The sequence below is a fragment of the Lepidothrix coronata genome, unplaced genomic scaffold (assembly GCF_001604755.1).
Source record: "Lepidothrix coronata isolate B3197 unplaced genomic scaffold, Lepidothrix_coronata-1.0 Scaffold304, whole genome shotgun sequence".
NCBI lineage: Eukaryota > Metazoa > Chordata > Aves > Passeriformes > Pipridae > Lepidothrix > Lepidothrix coronata.
The window spans coordinates 324,802-342,708 of record NW_016690484.1 but is presented as its reverse complement, the minus strand read 5'-3'; the positions used below and the strand labels follow the sequence as shown (position 1 = coordinate 342,708).

At 51.8% G+C, this 17,907-nt stretch overlaps 2 protein-coding genes across 4 annotated transcripts in view; one reads left to right on the top strand and one right to left on the bottom strand.

The window, feature by feature from the left end:
- RALGAPA2 (Ral GTPase activating protein catalytic alpha subunit 2) overlaps positions 1–10,121 on the top strand; it is a 97,044-nt gene extending 86,923 nt beyond the window's left edge. For 2 of the 3 annotated variants that reach the window (XM_017837402.1, XM_017837403.1), the window contains one exon: positions 8,581–10,121. In XM_017837402.1, coding sequence (XP_017692891.1) covers positions 8,581–8,735 — 155 coding nt within the window. In that variant the 3' untranslated portion in view covers positions 8,736–10,121. Of the gene's footprint in view, positions 1–5,712; positions 5,748–8,580 lie in introns of all 3 variants that reach the window. The other variant, XM_017837404.1, reaches the window with a different exon arrangement.
- Positions 10,122–12,603: 2,482 nt separating this feature from the next.
- The window catches only part of CFAP61 (cilia and flagella associated protein 61), a 96,369-nt gene continuing 91,065 nt past the window's right edge, over positions 12,604–17,907 (bottom strand). The window contains exon 26 of the mRNA XM_017837409.1: positions 12,604–13,597. Within this exon, the coding sequence (XP_017692898.1) occupies positions 13,292–13,597 (306 nt within the window). The 3' untranslated portion in view covers positions 12,604–13,291. The remainder of the gene's footprint in view (positions 13,598–17,907) is intronic.

Below are 17,907 nucleotides of genomic sequence, written 5' to 3'. Positions count from 1 at the left end.
GTTGGTTGTTAGCACTTGAATCGTTTATCTGTTGACATATCAGCAAATAGAAACGTAGATATATTGATCTATTTTAAATGTTTTGCTCTGTGCATAATTGTGTCTCATTTTCATGTTTTTTAGAGCACGCAGTGCTCTGGTTGTGTACAAATGTGGTCTGACGGGGCAGATCCCTCGGCAGTGCCACTCTCTGAAGGCTGGGATATGCTGTGTGTGCCAGACCTGGTTAAAGTGTTTCCCAGTAGCTGAGGTTTTCAGAACACTGTTAAATCATGAGTAGCCTGAATGTGGTTTTATAATTTCATTATTTTAATTGCTTTTAATTGTAAAACCTGCCCCAGTCAGGTCCCAGTTTTTGGACTTCTGAACCTCGGAATTAATTTCTCGCTCATGAACTGGAGGCTGGCCATGACTTCTGGTGTCAGAATCTCTGCTTCAGAAAGTCTCCTCAGGTTACCTACTGATTCACCTGCATATTTAGTCAGTGATGAGCAAGGGCAGTGTCAGCCATGGCCATCGGGATGTGTTTTCCATCAGATGCTCCCTGGCAGTTGGAAGGGAGGCTGGATGCAGCCCTGGCAGCTCGGGAGCTGTTTCCCAGCATGCAGCCTGTGCCACAGGCAGGCAGTCCTGCTCCAGGCATAGACCCCCCTGTCTAACACCTGCAGGAATCACCTGTGTGCTGCTTAGGAACACAGATGGCATTTTTCTCCATGTAAAAAGGGAATTTCTATTCTGAAATCAGGGAGCAATAAATGAAAAAAAAAATTTCCCTGAGAAGGTAGTCAGGCACTGGCACAGGCTGCCCAGGAAGGTGCTGGAGTCACTGCCTCTAAAGGTGTTCAGAAGGTGTCTGAATGTGGCACTTGGGAACGTGGTTTAGGGGTGATGATGGTGGTGCTGGGTTGGTAGCTGGATTTGATGATCTTGAAGATCTCTCCCAGCCTTGATGATTCCGTGGGATTCATGGAGCTGGCACAGGTGACAAGCCAGCTGGTGCTGCTAACCCTGCCGAGCGTAAACTCCTCAGGTAAATTTAAGATTAATTCTCATCTGATCTGATTCTTAATGCCACTCAAGTGTGGTCCTGTCAGTGCTGCGAATACACGTGTGCAGCAGAAAGGTCAAGGAGTAAGTGTGCTTTTTATTAAAATGAAGCTTGTTCTCAGTAGTCATAAGAAGAAATCAGGGCCATTAAATGAATTGAACACGTAGCTCTCGCTGACACACATCACTGGGGTGTTGCTAACCATGATCTAATGATTTGAACTGCATGTTTTTGCATTTTCTGATGCTGCCCCAGGGGATGCATCCCCCAGACTCAGGTTGGATGTGGGTTTCCTGCCCTGGATTAGTCTCCCTGTCACCAGCAGTCTTGCAGGTGCTGCATTTTCTGCAGGAAAATCATCCAGTTGATCTCTTTTGCTGTTTCCAGGTGCGGAGCCTTAAACTCCCTGTGCGGCTCACAGATAGCCCTGGCTATTGCAGGATCACAGACAGCCCTGGCTATTGCAGGATCACAGATAGCCCTGGCTATTGCAGGAACACAGATAGCCCTGGCTATTGCAGGATCACAGATAGCCCTGGCTATCTTCAGCGCTGAAAGCAGCGGGGTAGGCAGAATGGCCATCCCTGAACTCATTTAGGGGATGTGCAGATTAGGAACAAAAGCTGGGAATACGGCCCTTTGTTGTTAAACTGGTGCATTACATGCTGTATTTTAATTAGGCTGGGTCTGAGAGGCAGCCCAGGAAATCCTCCATAATCCAACACTATTGAATTATTCTCATCCTTTCCCTCTGCAGATTTCTCTCCTTTTAGAGGATGGGCTTTAAGCTGCTGTTCTTGCTCCCTCAGCCAAAACCAGAAACAGTTATTCAACAAAACACTTGTGTGTTCTTTAAAAAAATGGTGAAGCTGAAGTGGGCACACACAGACAGAGCAGCGCCCCAACTTTGCCTCTGTGGCTCAAAGGGCTGCCTTGGGCTTGGGGGTTTTTTGGTGTGAGATCAGCAGCCAGAAGCATTGCGTTATCCCTTAGGAAGTGGAAGTGGCCAGGTATTCCAGGGTAACTGCCTAACCATAGCTTGCCCACCATGGGAGGATTCTGTGCGAGGGGGCAGGTTTCTGTTTGAAGGGAGCCCCGGAGCTGCAGCGCTGCCGTTGGCACTCCAGGGGTTAATGGGAACGGGCACACTTGACTGCTGAGAGGACTGATCTAATCACTGCCATATCCAAGTGCATCTGTTCACCATGAGGTCATTCTTGTGCATGCTAATGACTTGGAAAATAAAGCACAATGCTCAACGTTATCAGGGAGGATATAGTGTAAATCTTGGCTTTTTTAGTTGCTAATGGATATTGTGGAATGGGCAGGCAAAGCATCCTGGATTCTTGTGTTCCAGCTTAATGTTTTTAAAGCATCCTTTTCAGTTGAGTGTCAGGAAAACTACTGGAAAACTCAGACATGTGGTATCTGTTGATAAATGGATTCTTTAATGAATATTATGGCATTGCCCAGGAGCAACACTTGAGTTGAGGAACTATAGAGGTTTTCAGCATTCCCTGGTTTTAAAGCCTCGGGAGCCTGCCTGCTGATTTACATAAAACCGAGATTTTGCAGGCTTTTTGTTGTAAAGGTGACACATGCTTTTCTTTTGTCTCCAGACTTTTACATGCATAAAGTTCCTGTAGTACAAGGAACCAGATCTGGTTTATTTTAAACCACTTTTTGCTCAGTGCTGAGCTTTATCTTTCCCACTTTAAAGCGAAAGGAATATTTCAATTTGACATCTAGATTTAAAATGTATTTTTGACAGAAACAAAACCAAACCCAGAGTAACTATTGCGTTAACCAGACTGATGCTCCTTTGTAACGATGAGCCAGGATTCCTTTTGCTTTGGTGTGGTTTTTCTGGTTTTGTTTTTTACTTCTTTAGATTTTTTGTGCTTTTATCTTTTTCCTTGAAAAAAGGTGTTTTCCTTGTAGGGTGTTTTGTCAGATCTGTGTACAGGTGGAACAAAAGTCTCTCCGGGTTCTGCATATATAATATTTCTGCCTGTTTTGGGGAATAGTAAAAAACCACACATCTGAAAGTGAGTAGCTGTGCCACGATACCACAGCACGTGCGGCATGTGCCGAGGTCGGGTTTGATCCGTGTGTCAGTGTTGCCTGAAACGGAACAATTAATTTCTAGTACCTGGGACTCAGGAAATTCCTGACTGTCCTGGCTGCTCGGAGCCACGGCTCAGCTACTGCCGCCAGGAGAGGAGGCAGCACTGGAACTGTCTGCCAGGGGCAGCTGTGGGCTCCATCCTCCGTGCCCAGCCCTCCCTGGTCTGGGACGGGTCCCTCCGATGTGGGAGGAAGGACAGGGAATTGAGTCGTTAGCACGGAGCCCGTGCTCAGCAGGTGAGATGGAACTCAGGTGCTGCCGTGGTGGAGGTTGTCCAGGCAGTGAACAAAGAGGAAAAGCTAAGGGAGGTGGAGTAGGGGAGCCAGAAGAGTTACCACAGGAGGCAGGATTTGGCTTTCTCTTCTCCTCCTTCCCTGTGAGTATTCAGGAGGAGGTGCAGGGACCTGTCTGGCTTTCCCTCTCTGTTTAATCCAGGTAGCTCCACATCCTGAGCAGACTGGAGCCTCTGTCCCAGCCGCTGCTGGGCTGCCCTAGGGGGCAGATTTGGGAGCTGCTCCTTGCCCCTGTGCTCTGTTACCAGTGTTCCCTCCGTGGCTTTCCTGCCCTCATCCACAGAGCTGCCACCTTAGTATCCCTGTGAGGGGCAGGAATGGTCTGGCATTAAACAGAGCAGTGTCACAGTTACCACGAATTGTTGGGGCAGCAGCTCTGTCCCCCCGTAGCTCCTGTGGCTGAACAGGTCTGGATCCCTGCAGAGCCCTAGGGAAGTTGCATCCTTCCTTTGCAGCTCCCTGCAAAGCAGTGGCTGCCTGCTCTGGGCACAGGGGTCATTTTCCCTGTGCCAACCTGTCCCCGAGGCAGGGCAGGTGCTGGGGCTGCTTCTCCCTCAAGCCTGGCGTTCCCTCGGGATCTCCAGCAGGGAAGGGGCACATTAGGGCTCTCAGCCTGGGCCCCTGCCTTTTCCATGTAATTGATTGGCTCAGAGGGAGCTCCCCCAGCTACGATCTCCGGGAGAGGAGGCAGAGAGAGAGGGTTTCTCCAAGCAATCAGTGCTGGGATGGGAGAAAATATGAGCTTGACAGGCCCATCTCTCCTGCCGGGTGACAGCTCCAGCTGCTCGAGCTGTCAGCTCGGAGAAGGCTCCGGGCAATGTGGCCCCTTTGCATTTTCCCTCTGCACTGAGGCACTGGCTCGGTGGCCATGGAGAGCCAGAGCAGAGCTGGAGCAGAGCTGTCCTGTGGCCGCGGGCCAGGGGCTTGGGCTGCCCCACCTGTGACACCCCCAAAACCCCCAACGCTCCCCCTGGCTGAAGTTGAGGCCAACCCGTGCAGAACTAATTAGCGGCTGCTCCAAGTCCTGACTAATTGAACTTCGATGTGTACATTTAGGGTTTATTTCCAAATCCCTCAAACCGTCAAGGCTGGGCCTGTGACAGTGCCAGGCACTCCCTCCTGGAAACTGTGAATGCTATTTTAGGGGTGATTCTGCCCCTGATTAACCTGTAGTTTGAGATTCTCTTACTGCTTCACTTAGAGCTTTCCAAGGCACTGCAGGACGGGTTTGATTAGCACAGCCACTGCTTCAGTTATCGATGATTTCTGCCACGCAGGCTCAGGATGCTGCTTACAGTGTACTTTGAGCCTGTCCTTGGAAGTGGGAAGCAGGAACACTGGGCAGATTTACTACAGTGATTCTCTCTGGAATTTTCTGACCTTCACATTTACTAGGAAGGAAAACAAAGATTTCCAGAGCCCTGTCCTGGCTGACAGGTTAATGGGGGGCTGGAACAGGTCACAGCCCGTGTGATAACTTCATGGGTCTTCTCAAATACAAGGCTTCAGGATCCTTACAGGTCATGGAGACCCACCCTTGCTTTCAGGGGTGTTCAGCTACTTCAGGAGGAGAGAAATGGCTGAAAGGTCATTCCTAGAGCACCTACCCTGGCAAGGCGGGGCATGAGAAACGAGGTTTGTTCTCTCTGGTGGATTTGAGATGCAATAAGCCATTTCTCTCTAGTTTCCCACAAAACAACTTCATTTAAAGTGTGTTTTTATCTATATTCCTAACTCCATTTCTAATCCCCTCCTGCAAAGAACTTATTTTAAAAGCTTAAGCCTCCCTCACCAGGCCTCACCTGTAAGAGGCCCTACACTGCTCATTTCTTGGGGTTTTAACCTGCCTGCAGTGTCCCAGTGGTTTAGGTCTCTGTGAAGCCTCAAATCTTACACAGTTTGAAATGGTGTGACCAGCAACGGTGCTGGAGGTGGAGCCGAGGCAGCTGCACCCACCGTCCCATGGCAGCTCGTTTGGCAAAAGCTGAAGTGCAATGGTTATTCATTCCCATTTTTGCCAGCATTCCCTCCCTTGACTGTTTCAATCCACAGACCCAAGAAGGAAGAGTGTGGGTCCCCGTTTCTCCAGGTCCCCGAGGGCTGAGGGGAACTCTCCTTCCTGAGCTGCCCTTCTGCTGGTGCCCAGCGTGTGCCGGTGTCTGCCGTGCCGGGCTGCCGTTGGCGCAGCGGGTCCCGGGTGTGCTGCTCCTGCACTGACACGGTTTTGTGTTCTCTCCCTTTAGATTAGAGTGTGTAACGCTCTCGTTAATGGCCGCAGGTAAGAGCGACGCTTCCCGCAGGCCCCTCTGCTGCTGCCGCTGTGCTTCACCTCTAACAACTCTCCTCCTCCTCCTCCTCTTCCTCCTCTGCTCAGCGTGCGGCCGTGGTGGCTCTGGGGCCCTCCGGGTCTGTCTCTGGCTGTCCCTGCCCGCTCTGCCTCTGCGCGCCCCGAGCCCCGCGTGGTCCCCACTGCCCCGGCAGCTGCTGCTGGGCACAGGGACACGGGCACTGAGGGAAGGGCCTGGTGGTGTGTGTGACCAGGGATGGGACAGCCACGGGCACTGAGCCAGGAACCACGCTGGCCACTGTCCCCAGTGCCCACAGAGCTGTGTGGGGCTGCCCCTGCCACCATGTTCACCTGTGCGACAGGCAGGGAGCTGCTTCCGGGCAGCTTTTTTCCCTCTGTGTAAATTCCACTTGTTTGGATGAGTTCTGAATTTTAAGGGCTCCACTGGTCCATGAGAGTCAGAAACTGGTGTTTGTGGTTTCCTCATCATTTACTATTTTGTATTTACAAGCTGCTGTTTGGTTTTCACTGCTGGTAATTTCACATTGCCCAGGCACACTCCCAAACAAACAACAGTGAGGGAGCAAACACCCTCCTCCATAGCACAGGAGCATCCCAACCCCAACCCACCGCCGACTGTGGGCGCAGCCGAGTGCACAGAGCCCCCTCTCCGACTCCACAGCTCCCCTGGCAAGGCGGCCAAGTCATTAGAGCCTGTGCCAGACAGCCTACGAGGGGAATGGGAACACTGGGCATGGGAGCCTTTCTCCAGGCGGTTGTCACTTGCTCACTGCGCAGCTGCCACCTCCCCATCAATCACGGGCTTTCAGGGAGCTGCAAGGTGGGCTGCAGAGCTCGGGATGTGCCAGAAGGAAGCTGGGACTGTCGGAATGCTCCGGCTCCAAGGCGGATGTGCTGCGGGTGCTCCTGGCCTAGGTGTGCCTGGCCACAGCCCCACCTGCCCCCTTGTCACAGCCATCAGCCATTGTTCAGCCCTCACATGAGCGTTGCTTCAGCTCGTCCATTTGGGGAAAACAGCACTATTTTGACCATCTGCCATTCTGCCACACTGCAGGAATGTCAAGTACGACACCTCCCTCGCAGCCCTTCCCTCCCCCACACTTTTCTCCCCAGCCAGCAGCACCACAGGTTTTGTTTTTAATCCAAAACTGACAGCTCTGAATTTTTCACAGAAAATGCCTTTACAGGCTAAGTCACATTTTCCACCTTTTTAAAATGTGCTATTTCCCCTCAGTCAGTTGTGTTGAAGTACCAATCTGGTAAGTAATGGCTGTCTTTGAGATGCAGACGGGGGCTGTAGGCTGGCTGAGGGGGCTCACACTTTGGGTTTGGCTGCTGCTGTTGCACTCCTGCTTTGAGTCGCTCAAATAACCCAGAGCTGCTGAAGCAGAACAGGTCACCCCTCATGTTGAAAGCGCAGCAGAGCCCCCGTGGGTCTTTGTCCTGGGACAGGGGCAGGGCTCATCCCCACCTGTCCAGGAGGGCAAGGCTTGCCCTGCTCACCTGTGCCTGAGAGGCAGCTCAGCCAAGGCCCTGCCCAGGCTTTGGGGTGTTTTGTGCATGTCTGGGAGTCACCCGGGCTTGGAAAGGTGAGGGGAGGATTAAAGAGCCCTGGACTGGCCAGGCACAGGAACTAACAGCAAATAAAGGCACAGGCAGAGAACGGAGCCAGGTGTTGAACTGGAAATAGGTCTGTGCTGCCAAACACAACCATCCCCCTGGAGTTCAGAGGGAGTGGCACCGGCACTGGCCTTTGGTGTGGGCTTAGAGCCTCCCTCCACCCTCCTCACCTGGCTGCAAGGCTGTTCTTCCCTCCCACCTGTAGGAAAAAACTTGTGTTTACACTTAGGGAGAGAATTGCAACATGGTTTAAAAATACTGTTCCCCAAGGGAGCTGATGAAACGGTGTTCCTCTGGGAAGCGCCTTGGGACAGGTCAGACCCCCAGCAGAAGGAGCAGGGCAGGGTGTGTCCCTGGGAGCAGCTGCACCTGGCTTTGGTCATTTGTGTCTCAGTTAAAGGCCCTGTGTTCACCTGCTCCCACTCAGCCAGCCCGAGCCTCTGGTTGTACTGGCCTACGGGGAATAAATGAGGTGGAACTCCAGGCTGTAGAACAACAAAGTGTAACCCCAGGTTAAACCCCATAGCCCCCAGGCTCCCAGAGACCCTTCTAGGGTGAGCCACCAGTAATGAGGGTACCTGGTGTCCTGTCACGTAGTGAAATTGGAAGAAATCATGATTCTTTAGGGTTTTTTTATCAGAGACACCAGACATCTTCCAGGGAGTTTTGTGCGAGTCCTCACGCTGGGGAAGCTCGTTTCCAGCTCCCTGTAACAGACTGAATACACAAGAGCTGCTTAGTGACACACAGCAAAAAACAATTTTATATAACCCACACAGAACTATTGTATGTGGGTTTGCTGGAGCTTCAAATGAGCAGGATGGGAGTATCCTCCCCTCGTCCCATGGGGCTGCTGCGGCACTGGGAGCCACTGGGGGCTGTGCAGACCCGAAGGGGCTGGTGCCGGGGGCCTCAGCGCTCACCTGGGCACTGAGGCCTGTCACAGCCTGGCTGCTCCTCCCTTGTGGGAGCTGGCGAAGAGAAATCCCTGATTTCTCCAGGAAGTGCAGTATATCGCAGTTCCTCAGGTGCCTGGCCAAATTCCTCCTGTAAATGTCAGGTTCACCTGAGTGATGCCCAGGAGGAACTGGGAAGAGGGGAGGGGCTGTGCCATGTGGTTACTCCAAGGCACACAGGCTCTTTTGTCCTGACCTGTTTTTTCCCTGCCCGCTCTGTGTTCCAGGCTGCCTCACCACAAGTGCAAGCGCTGACCTCACTGTCACCATCGGCATCGAGCTGGCGGAGCCGCCCTCGCCCACGCTGCCACGTGCCTCCAGGAGCAGAGTCTCCGGGAAGCTCCGCCGCTCCGCCAGCGCTCTCAGCAAGGCTTCCAGCTGAGCTCCGGGACACAGAGCTCCGGCCAGGGGAGCGACAGAACGGGCACTTTGGGGGGAGCTCATCTGGAAGGGGATGGACGAGGGCTTTGCTCTGTAAAACTGCCGTCCCCTGACCGGGCAGAGGTGGCTGGTGATCAGGTGCTGTCACTGGCTGAGCAAGGGCCCCAAGCCCCTGGGCACAGGCGCTGGCGCCACAGCTACAGGTCATGAACCAGCACTGAAGCCAGTTATCCAGTGTACCCTTAGAGCATCGCTTTAGTCATTCCATGCAGCACTTACCTGTGCATTAGGGAATTCTGTCTAAATAGAGGTTTTCCTGTGACTAGCCAGGTAGCACATGTTCCCCTTGGGAGCACAGGTGGAAGAGGAAGCAGCTCTCCAGTCTGTGCTGTCCCACTGCAGGAGCACTGTGGCCCCTCCATGGCCTGTGATGGCTGCACACTGAATCACTCCCTAGAACACAAAAACCACACTCCTGCCACGACCCTCCCCAGCACGGAGTGAAGAACTGGGTAACCCCTTCACTGTGTCCCAGCAGGGCAGCAGGCTGTGACCCATCTCTAGCCAGAGGACAGCACATCTGAAGGCTTTTGAGGACGTGCAGTGTCCTCCTGGCACCTGGTGTAGTGAGCAGAGCTCATGTTGTCAGTAGGTGATGTGTTTCGGTCTCCACGTGTGGTAGGTTTCTAGGGGTGACAATTTTTGTAGGTAAATCCCCAGTGTTATAAAAACAACAGAAATCTGAGATCCCACAGCCACGGATCCATGTCCTGCTGGTGTTCGGTCGCTCCTGGATACTCCCACGCACACCTCCCAATGGAATGGGAGTTGCTTTAAGTGAAGGGATTGCATTTTTGGGAAATGCCCCACTGGGCCCTATTTGTTTTTGCACTTGTACCTGGTGTTACCTGGTGTTACGTCTGTCTGTCCGTCTGCCAGCCCGGGACCACGCTGTGCACGCAGGACGCTGTTCCAGCCACAGCCAGTGGTGCCCAGGTGGCTCCATGCTCCGCTGTGGGATCTGTGCCCAGGCCCCAGTGCCCCGGGAGCAGGAGCCAGAACCAGTGGAGCTGACAGGAACCCACCCAGCACAGCTGCGGGAAGGAGCCTCCATCACTTGGGGCTTGGATGGCTGGTTTGATTTTCTGCCTCACATTTGGGTTTTGCTTTCTACTGTTTTTGTGTTGTTGAAGGAACTTAGAAAATAAAAGGTGTATTTTAATTTATTTTACTTTTCAGGGCTGGACAGGCAGGGCTGTCTGACCCTTAGTTATCCAATAGCTGGTCTGAAACAATTTCAAAGGCATCCTTCTGAGTAAGGAGCCATTTCTTGTTAGAGCAATATGCATCTCTAATTCAGGGAGAAATTAAAGCACTGATGAAATAGTGTTTTCCTGATGTCAAAAGCCTGTTAATTTGTATAAACTCAGCTGTGGTTTTGCACCCTGACGTGGATGACAAAGCCGCTCTGTTACCCCTCACAAACTTAATAAATCTTTGCTCACAATAAATGTCCCCACAGAGCAATAGAAGGGCGTACCTGGGTGGTGTGTGCAGCGGCCGGGTGGGTGGCAGGTGTTGGGTCCAGTCTGGCGCTCAGCTCTGCCTCTGGGGAGGGGGTGGTGGCTCCCGACCCTGCCGGTGCCATGTGGAGCTGCCTGGGCCCGTGGGTGTGCAGGGCTGGCTCACACGGAGCAGGAAGGGTCACTGCGGGACACGGCGCGGTGACGGCGGCACCGGCACAAACTCTGCCGTCCCTCAGCACCGAGGCCACGGCTGCAGGACCGGCTGCCCGGTGCGGAACCAGCAACAGCGTTTCCAGGCTCGAGTGCTCGTGGGGTGTTCGTGCCACACCATGACTGACGCAGGCACCGGACACGGTCACACCCCCGCTCACCCCACAGGGCCCCACGCGGCAGCAGTGCCGTTTGCCACCCCTGCAGGGTGGGCACCTCCTGCCAGCCTGGCCCTTCCCACGGCGCTGAGGGGCTCAGTGGTTGCTGAGCACAATGACCGACCCTCGGGGAGCCTCAGAGGCCACTGTCCATAACCTGCTTCCCTGCAATCCCCTGTGGCCCAGCCACGTGCATCAGCATTAAAAACAAGATGTTTCTAATGGTGATTTTCTACTCTATTGAGATACTCCTTAAGGAAATGCAGGGGGCTGCACATGCAGTGTCAGAAAAGACACTTGGAACTCTCTGTTCCTTTGCTGAAGAGAGATGACAAAGTTCTCTCCTCAATTGCTTTCAGGTGCTCTCGTCAGAAATGGAGAGTCACTGCAGCTGGCTCCAGATGAGGCTCCCTTTGCAGAAATAACTGCCCTTGGGAACACGGCTTCCACCCACCTTTGCTGAGGAGGATCCCTGTCCCAGGCCCAGCACCTGCCACCCTCCTGTGGAACTGGAGAGGAGGCGAGAGCCGGACACAGGGTCACAGTGCTCAGTCACTGCACTGGCATCCCTGGGCCGGGCGGTGCCTGTGCACCCCAGGATGGGGGCTGGCACAGCCCTGGGGACCCATCCCCTGTCAGCAGGTGGGCGCAGGGCGGGCACGGAGCCAGCCCAGCACAGCCCAGCACAGGGCAGGAACACGGGGCCAAGGCACCCCCAGCCCCACCAGCTGCAGCAGCAGGCACAAAAATGACATTAATAATTATGAAAATAAAAAATAAAATAATATATAACTAGTTTATACTTACTGTGGGATCGCAGAATGGTTTGGGTGGGAAGGGACCTTAAAGCCCATTCCATTCCACTCCCTGCCATGGGCAGGGACACCTTCCACCAGGTTGCTTCAACCTGGCCTTGGACACTTGTAGGGATGGGGCAGCCACAGCTTCTCTGGGCAACCTGTGCCAGAGCACCTCCCCACCCTCACAGCCAAGAATTTCCTCACAATATCCCATCTAAATCCACTCTTTTCCAGCCTTAGGAGGATGCTTACCATGTTCATGTGTATTATATTATTTCTACATCTGTTAACGTGCTCTCTCTCTATATAACATATTATGTATCTCATGATCTATATGTTATGTGCTATAGTATGTTTAATTATATATCTAACATTTTACATTGTGTGTCTATATGTTTAAAGTGGATAGTGTATATATTATAGCTACCAAATACACACAACGTGCATACGCTATTACATTAAGCATAATACATGCAATCTATAATCTATAATCTACGTATAATACAAGTTATATAATGTGATATGCATTATATAACATACAATGTATTATACCATATATGCACTATATATTTTATCTTATTAAGACTTGTTTTAGAATATTGATATTCAATATAAATTTAACAATTTTATCAAAAAAGGGGTTAAGGTTACATATATACGACATATTACATATACATTATATATGCATATATCTCTATATGCACACATCCCTGGCATATAATGTAGCTCTATGTACATAGCACTACATAAACTACAACATTACTATACGAACCGTAATATTGTGTGCATATATATGTACATTCTAAATAACAGCATACTGCATAAGAAAATTGTGTAAATCACATCAGCAACATGTGAATCCTACATAACATTCCATAAAGAACGTGTAATATAATACACAATACAATATTTTGCACACATATAATGTGCATCACGGAATATTCAATCCACTATGTACATGCAATAAATAATACTATTTTAGGTCATGTCTGACATGCAGGTATGGTGCATATGCCAGCTGTGCATATGTGTGTGCACCTGCACACCCCCCGTGCACTGTGCACTGTGCAGTGCACTCTGTCCTCCCCAGCACACAGACTGTGGCTGCAGAGCTGGGAAAGCATTCTGTAAGACAGTGGTGTTTCATTACAGCAATACTGGCAATGTATCACTAATTATCTCTAATGCATATATGATATTATGTACTGGACATAATGTTTTCTAATATGCATTGTCTGATAGACAACATAAACCAGACATTATATATTAGTATATGTTGTATAATATAATATGCATTGATATAATGTGTGTAATATACACTGGACTACATATTCTGAAGTATACCTTTACAGATTGTAGGACATACTGCTATAAAAGGAATATATTATTTATATTTACTTTATCACAGAATCTCTGATTCTGAAGGGACCTTAAAGCCCATCTTGTTCCACTCCCTGGCCATGGGCAGGGACACCTTCTGCTAGACCTGGTTGCTCCAAGCCCCATCCAACCTGGCCTGGAACATTTCCATGGATGGGGCAAATGTAAAATATAATGTATTGTATGTAATAAATTCTGAATTTCTTCTGTGTGCATATAACTAAACAAAAACCTCCTAGCTCAGCCCCCCAGCTGTACAGCATTTTCCTCACATTTGTCTTTGCACTGGTGTTGCAGTACAGGCAATTAGTAAGAAAAACTGTAAAATGAGATAATAAAACAACACCGTGGTCCCGTACCCTGAGGAAGCAGAACCTGTTCTGATCTGCAGCCAAGCCATGTCCCTTAACTCCGCTGGCCCTGGCCCAGCACCCCCTGCAGCACCGGCAGAGCCTCTGCTCTGCTTTAAATCCTCCCTGTCAGTCACCTTCCCCAGGCCCTAAAAAAGGCTGGCAGCCTCAGTTGGGCATGGGAATGGGCCGGGCTGTACGTACCCTCACCTTCAGAGCTGCAAAGGGGCTTTATTAGTGCTTGAAAAGAGCCGTTCTTTTCCAAGAGGAGCAGGGGATTTAACCAGCCCTGGCTGTTGGGAATAACGTCCCCGTTACCGTGTTGGGAGGGTGTGCTCCGAGGAGGGGTCGCAGCTCCCCACGCCGCCGATGCCGTGCCCAGCTCTGCCCAGCCCAGCTCTGCCCAGCCCAGCTCTGCCCAGCCTCGCTGCCTCGCTGCCTGCACGGAGGAGAAGGACACAGTCAGAGCAGCGCCGGCTGTGCCCTGGCCCTGCAGCCCAGCACTTGGATTCAGGAATGGTTTGTAAGGACCAAGCCTTCAGGTGCCCGGAGCTGGTATCACAGGACAGCCTGGCATGTCCATCTCTCTGATTAAGGTACCAAATGTTGCCAGAGGCAGACCTTTGTTATGTGGATTGTAAACTAAATTTAATTAAGACCATTTAAAGCCCTGATGAGGCTTTTTATCTGCATGGAAGGATCTGAGGTGTTTAAATGCAATATGCAGGACGCACCCACATGCCCGGGTCTTTCACCCAAGGGGAGCTCGCCAGGGTACCTCATGAAGCTCCTGTCCCATCCAGCCCAAAGCACCAACACCCCCACAGCACCCCATGGCACCTGATGGCACCACATGCCCTGCAGCGAATGGGCAGAAACACCTGTGACTCCATGAGCCATTTCCCAGCTCATTAATGGCGACACATGTTTTTAAACATTTCGTGTGAGGAAGAAGTTTGAAGCCCAAGGCAAAAGCCCAACCCTGTCCTGTTTCTGGGCTCGCCTCAAACCCCTGGACACCTCCCAACCGCCCACCCAAGAAACAGACAGGGAGGTGCAGGGCAGGACCCCTCAAAACCTTGGGTCGTGCCCAGCTGTGTTTCCCAGGGAGTCCTTCCAGCAAGGCAGCTGACGGATGCCCCACTGCGCTGATGGCTGTGAGGGACTGGGGCGTTGGTACCAAAAATTGCTAAAAACCTACAGTGGACAAGCAGGCTGCGGAGGCTCCTCCCCTGCAGGGGGGAGCAGCTCGCCTCAGCTCCTCACCAGCTCCATGCCCATGGGGCAGGGACAGAGTCCATGCTGCATTTCTCAGGACCCTGCAGGTTCCTGTAATTAACCTCCCTGGCTCCTTTCCATGTGCTCACAATCCATTCCAGACCAGCATTTGGTTCCAGTGTGCTCGGAGAGGAGGAAGGCTCTGGTGGTGTGTGCACCGGGCAGAGCCCTCTGTCCGTGTGCACAGAGTGAGCAACCCACGCACCAGCTGCCTCCACCACGACACATCTGGGGCAAGATCAGTGTTTTCCGTGGTGCCCAAACCTGTTCCTGTTGGAGGCACGGAGAGCCATCAGCAATTGATCTGTTAGCTGACAGCAGGAGGCTTTGTTTGCACAGCGCTGGCTGCCCGTGCTGCCGGATGGCGAGGACATGGCACCCACCAGGCCACACCTGCATTCCCAGGAGCTGCCGTGAGCAGCGCTGGGTGAGCTCCGGGTCCTGCCACGGCACTGGGCTCCCAGTGCAGCCACCGAGCTACAGGTGGGCTTAGGGGTCTCACGGGCACAGAGGAGGAGGCAGAGCTGAGCCCACTAGAGGTCCAGTGCTGCAGGTCTGGGCGGTGGGATGGCACATGGGAGGAGCTGGTGAGGGGTAGGGACAGACCCCTCCCCAAAATACTGCCCAAGGGAGGCTTGTGTGAGCAGGTGGCTTTGTGACCTGTCGTGGTGGCGCGATGCCCTTCACTATCAGAGGGGCAAGAGACGCAAAATGGTGATGCCGATGGCTCCCTGTAAAACCCCCCGGGCAGTCGGTGCTCACCCTCACAAGGACCCTCTCCAGAAACCCCCCGGGCAGTCGGTGCTCACCCTCACAAGGACCCGGCAGTGCAGGCAGGGGAGAAGGGCTGCAGACATAAAGGCTCAGTAGCTCTGCCCAGGCTGCTGCAGCCCAGTGACGCCAAAAGCACATTCCACCCTTTTTACAGGATGACTGTGAACGGAGCCATTTCCAAAGTACTCCACTGTCACCTCCCCTTACGCCTCCCCAACACAGAATCTCCACTGATCACGCTTTCCACTGCAATCCTCAGCAGAAGATATAATACATCATTGGTGCCAATGGCTACCAAGACAGTTCTACAAACCTAGGAAATTCTTCTGGCCCCAACAAATTTTAACTGATTCCTACGGGGACAGACATGGATTACTTGGATTAGGAAATGGACACCGGTATGAAGCTGTTGTTTTGTGGCCTGCTGGTGCCACAGGCTTCGAGCATGGATTTCATCAGGAACAGTGCTGTGATGGCGTGGATGGAGCTCTGGGGTGAGGATGCACTGGGCATTGCTCTAGAAACAGTGTCCAGTGGCCCAAGAGGACAGACACGTGTGCTGGCAAAGTCCCCTTGGGGAGCAGAGAGCCCTGCCCACGGACAGCTGCTACACCGTCTGCAACGGCCCAGGATCTGGGGCTTTCTGAGGCCAGGGAAGCCAGGAAAAGCAAAACCACACCTCTTGCCAGGCATATTTTGCTGCCTGTGTCTCTCGGGCCATGGTCTTTTCTAGTATATCACTCTACAGCTAAAACCACAGCTATGCCGAGGCCTGAAGTCAGCCCTGGCATAACCAAGTTGGTTTCCTAGGAATCAAGACAGCAGGAGTGTACCTGCAACTGGTGCTGTTTAGCCTGACTGAACATGAAAAAAAAAAATCTTTCTCTAGAAAGACTTTCTTTCTCTACAAGCTTTGCTATATCAAAAAATACCCAGACGATTCCTGGGAAATTTCCCTACGTGAAGCTCCTTTCCCACAGTGAATCAGCCGAGTCTCAGGCAGGAGCCTTTAGGTGAGAGAAGATGGCAGGAAAAGGTTGGAAACCTCTTCCTGTGAGCCAAAGCCTCAAAGGTGTTGCCATCCCAGAGACGGAGCAGCCCCAAGGCCCATGCTGAGCCCCTGCAGCTGCTCAGCCCTTCACACACCAGTCTGGGAGCAGGGATTTGCTGGGGCTGCCAAGCAGATCCACACGCCATGGAGTTGGCTCCATGGCTTCTCCTGCTGGCAAAGGGGGAGATCGTACAGGTGCACTGCAACGGCTGCCTGAGAGAGGGGTGTCACAGACCCAGCACACACCTTCCCCACTTACACAGGTACTACAACACTTTTCACTAAAAAACTTACGGAACTACATTTTGACCAAACCCCTGCGATTCCCACATACAGACACAAGCCCTGAAGAGCTACCTATATATATATGCTTGTTGAAGGATGCTGCAGAAATCCCACAGTAGGGCCAAGGGACAGGCAGGAGCAGACTCCAGCCCTGCCAGGAGGCACACAGACGCCTGGCATTCCATGTGCCAGGCTTCACAGCTCACAGCCAAAGCAGGATGCCACTGCTCCACCAAGCCCCTGAACCCCACACCTCGGTGCTGAGCACGTGGGGCAGCCACCCAGCACAGCCCCCCCAGGCAAGGATATCTCCAAGTTCTCCACTCATAAGTGCTGCCCTTCCTCGAGTTCTCCCTGCAACACCTTCCAGAGGAGGTCCCTGGCAGCTCCTCCCTGGCTGTCCCCAGCAGCAGAGCACAGGGCTGGCTGTGCCCGGTGCCAGCTGTGACAGGGGCAGGGCTGGGGCTCCAGCCCACAGCCAGGGCACCCCTTGCTCAGCAGGGCAGCCTTCCCAGGGCGGCCACGCCGCACCCTGATCTCCTCCCGGTAATTCCTTTTTAATTAATCTCATCAAACGGTGCGGAGCAGGCTGGTGCCGACGGAGGCTCCCTGACGGAGGCTCCCTGACGGAGGCTCCCTGCCAGCTGCACTGCGGGGCTGGGTCCCAGCCCCCCGAGCCCTCAGGGCCAGCCCGGCAGGGAGAAGCAGGAGGGGTGGGGGCACGCTTGAATTTGAAAATATTTTATTTGAATAGTAAATAATTATACAGTTGAAACAGTTCTATCGAAGCACTCTATAAATAGCTAACAGTTAAGAAAATAATGTGTGTAGAAAAAGAGATTGCATCTAAAAGTAAGAGCTGTTGGTTGCACGGGATAAAATGGTTAAGATCATGTGTTATTCTAGGTATAAAAGTTAAAACCTTTTTAGCAGATCCCTTTAGAAAAAAAGATCTTCTAAAACGCACAGTGAAATGGCAGGCGGGGAGACAAAAAAAGCACATTAGAATATCTGCAATCAAATAATATCAATCTTCATAATTAATATAAATAAATAACAAATAAATAACATAATTACTCAAACCAACATATACAGATAGTCAACTCATGAGCTACCTTAGTAAGGGCAAAACAAACAGAAACAGAAAGTTGGCATGTCACAGTTAAGGCAGTTTCTACAGCATTTTCTGGAGACCATCAACAGCAGAGTCAAGGCATTTGTGGCTACACTAAAGGAAATGCTCGATTCTCTCGAGCAGTTTGATCTGTTCACATCGATAAAAACCGGAGTGAAGGAACAAAATTAAAAAAAAAAAAATTAAAAAAAAATTAAAAAAAAAAAAAAAAGAAAAAAAGAAGAGA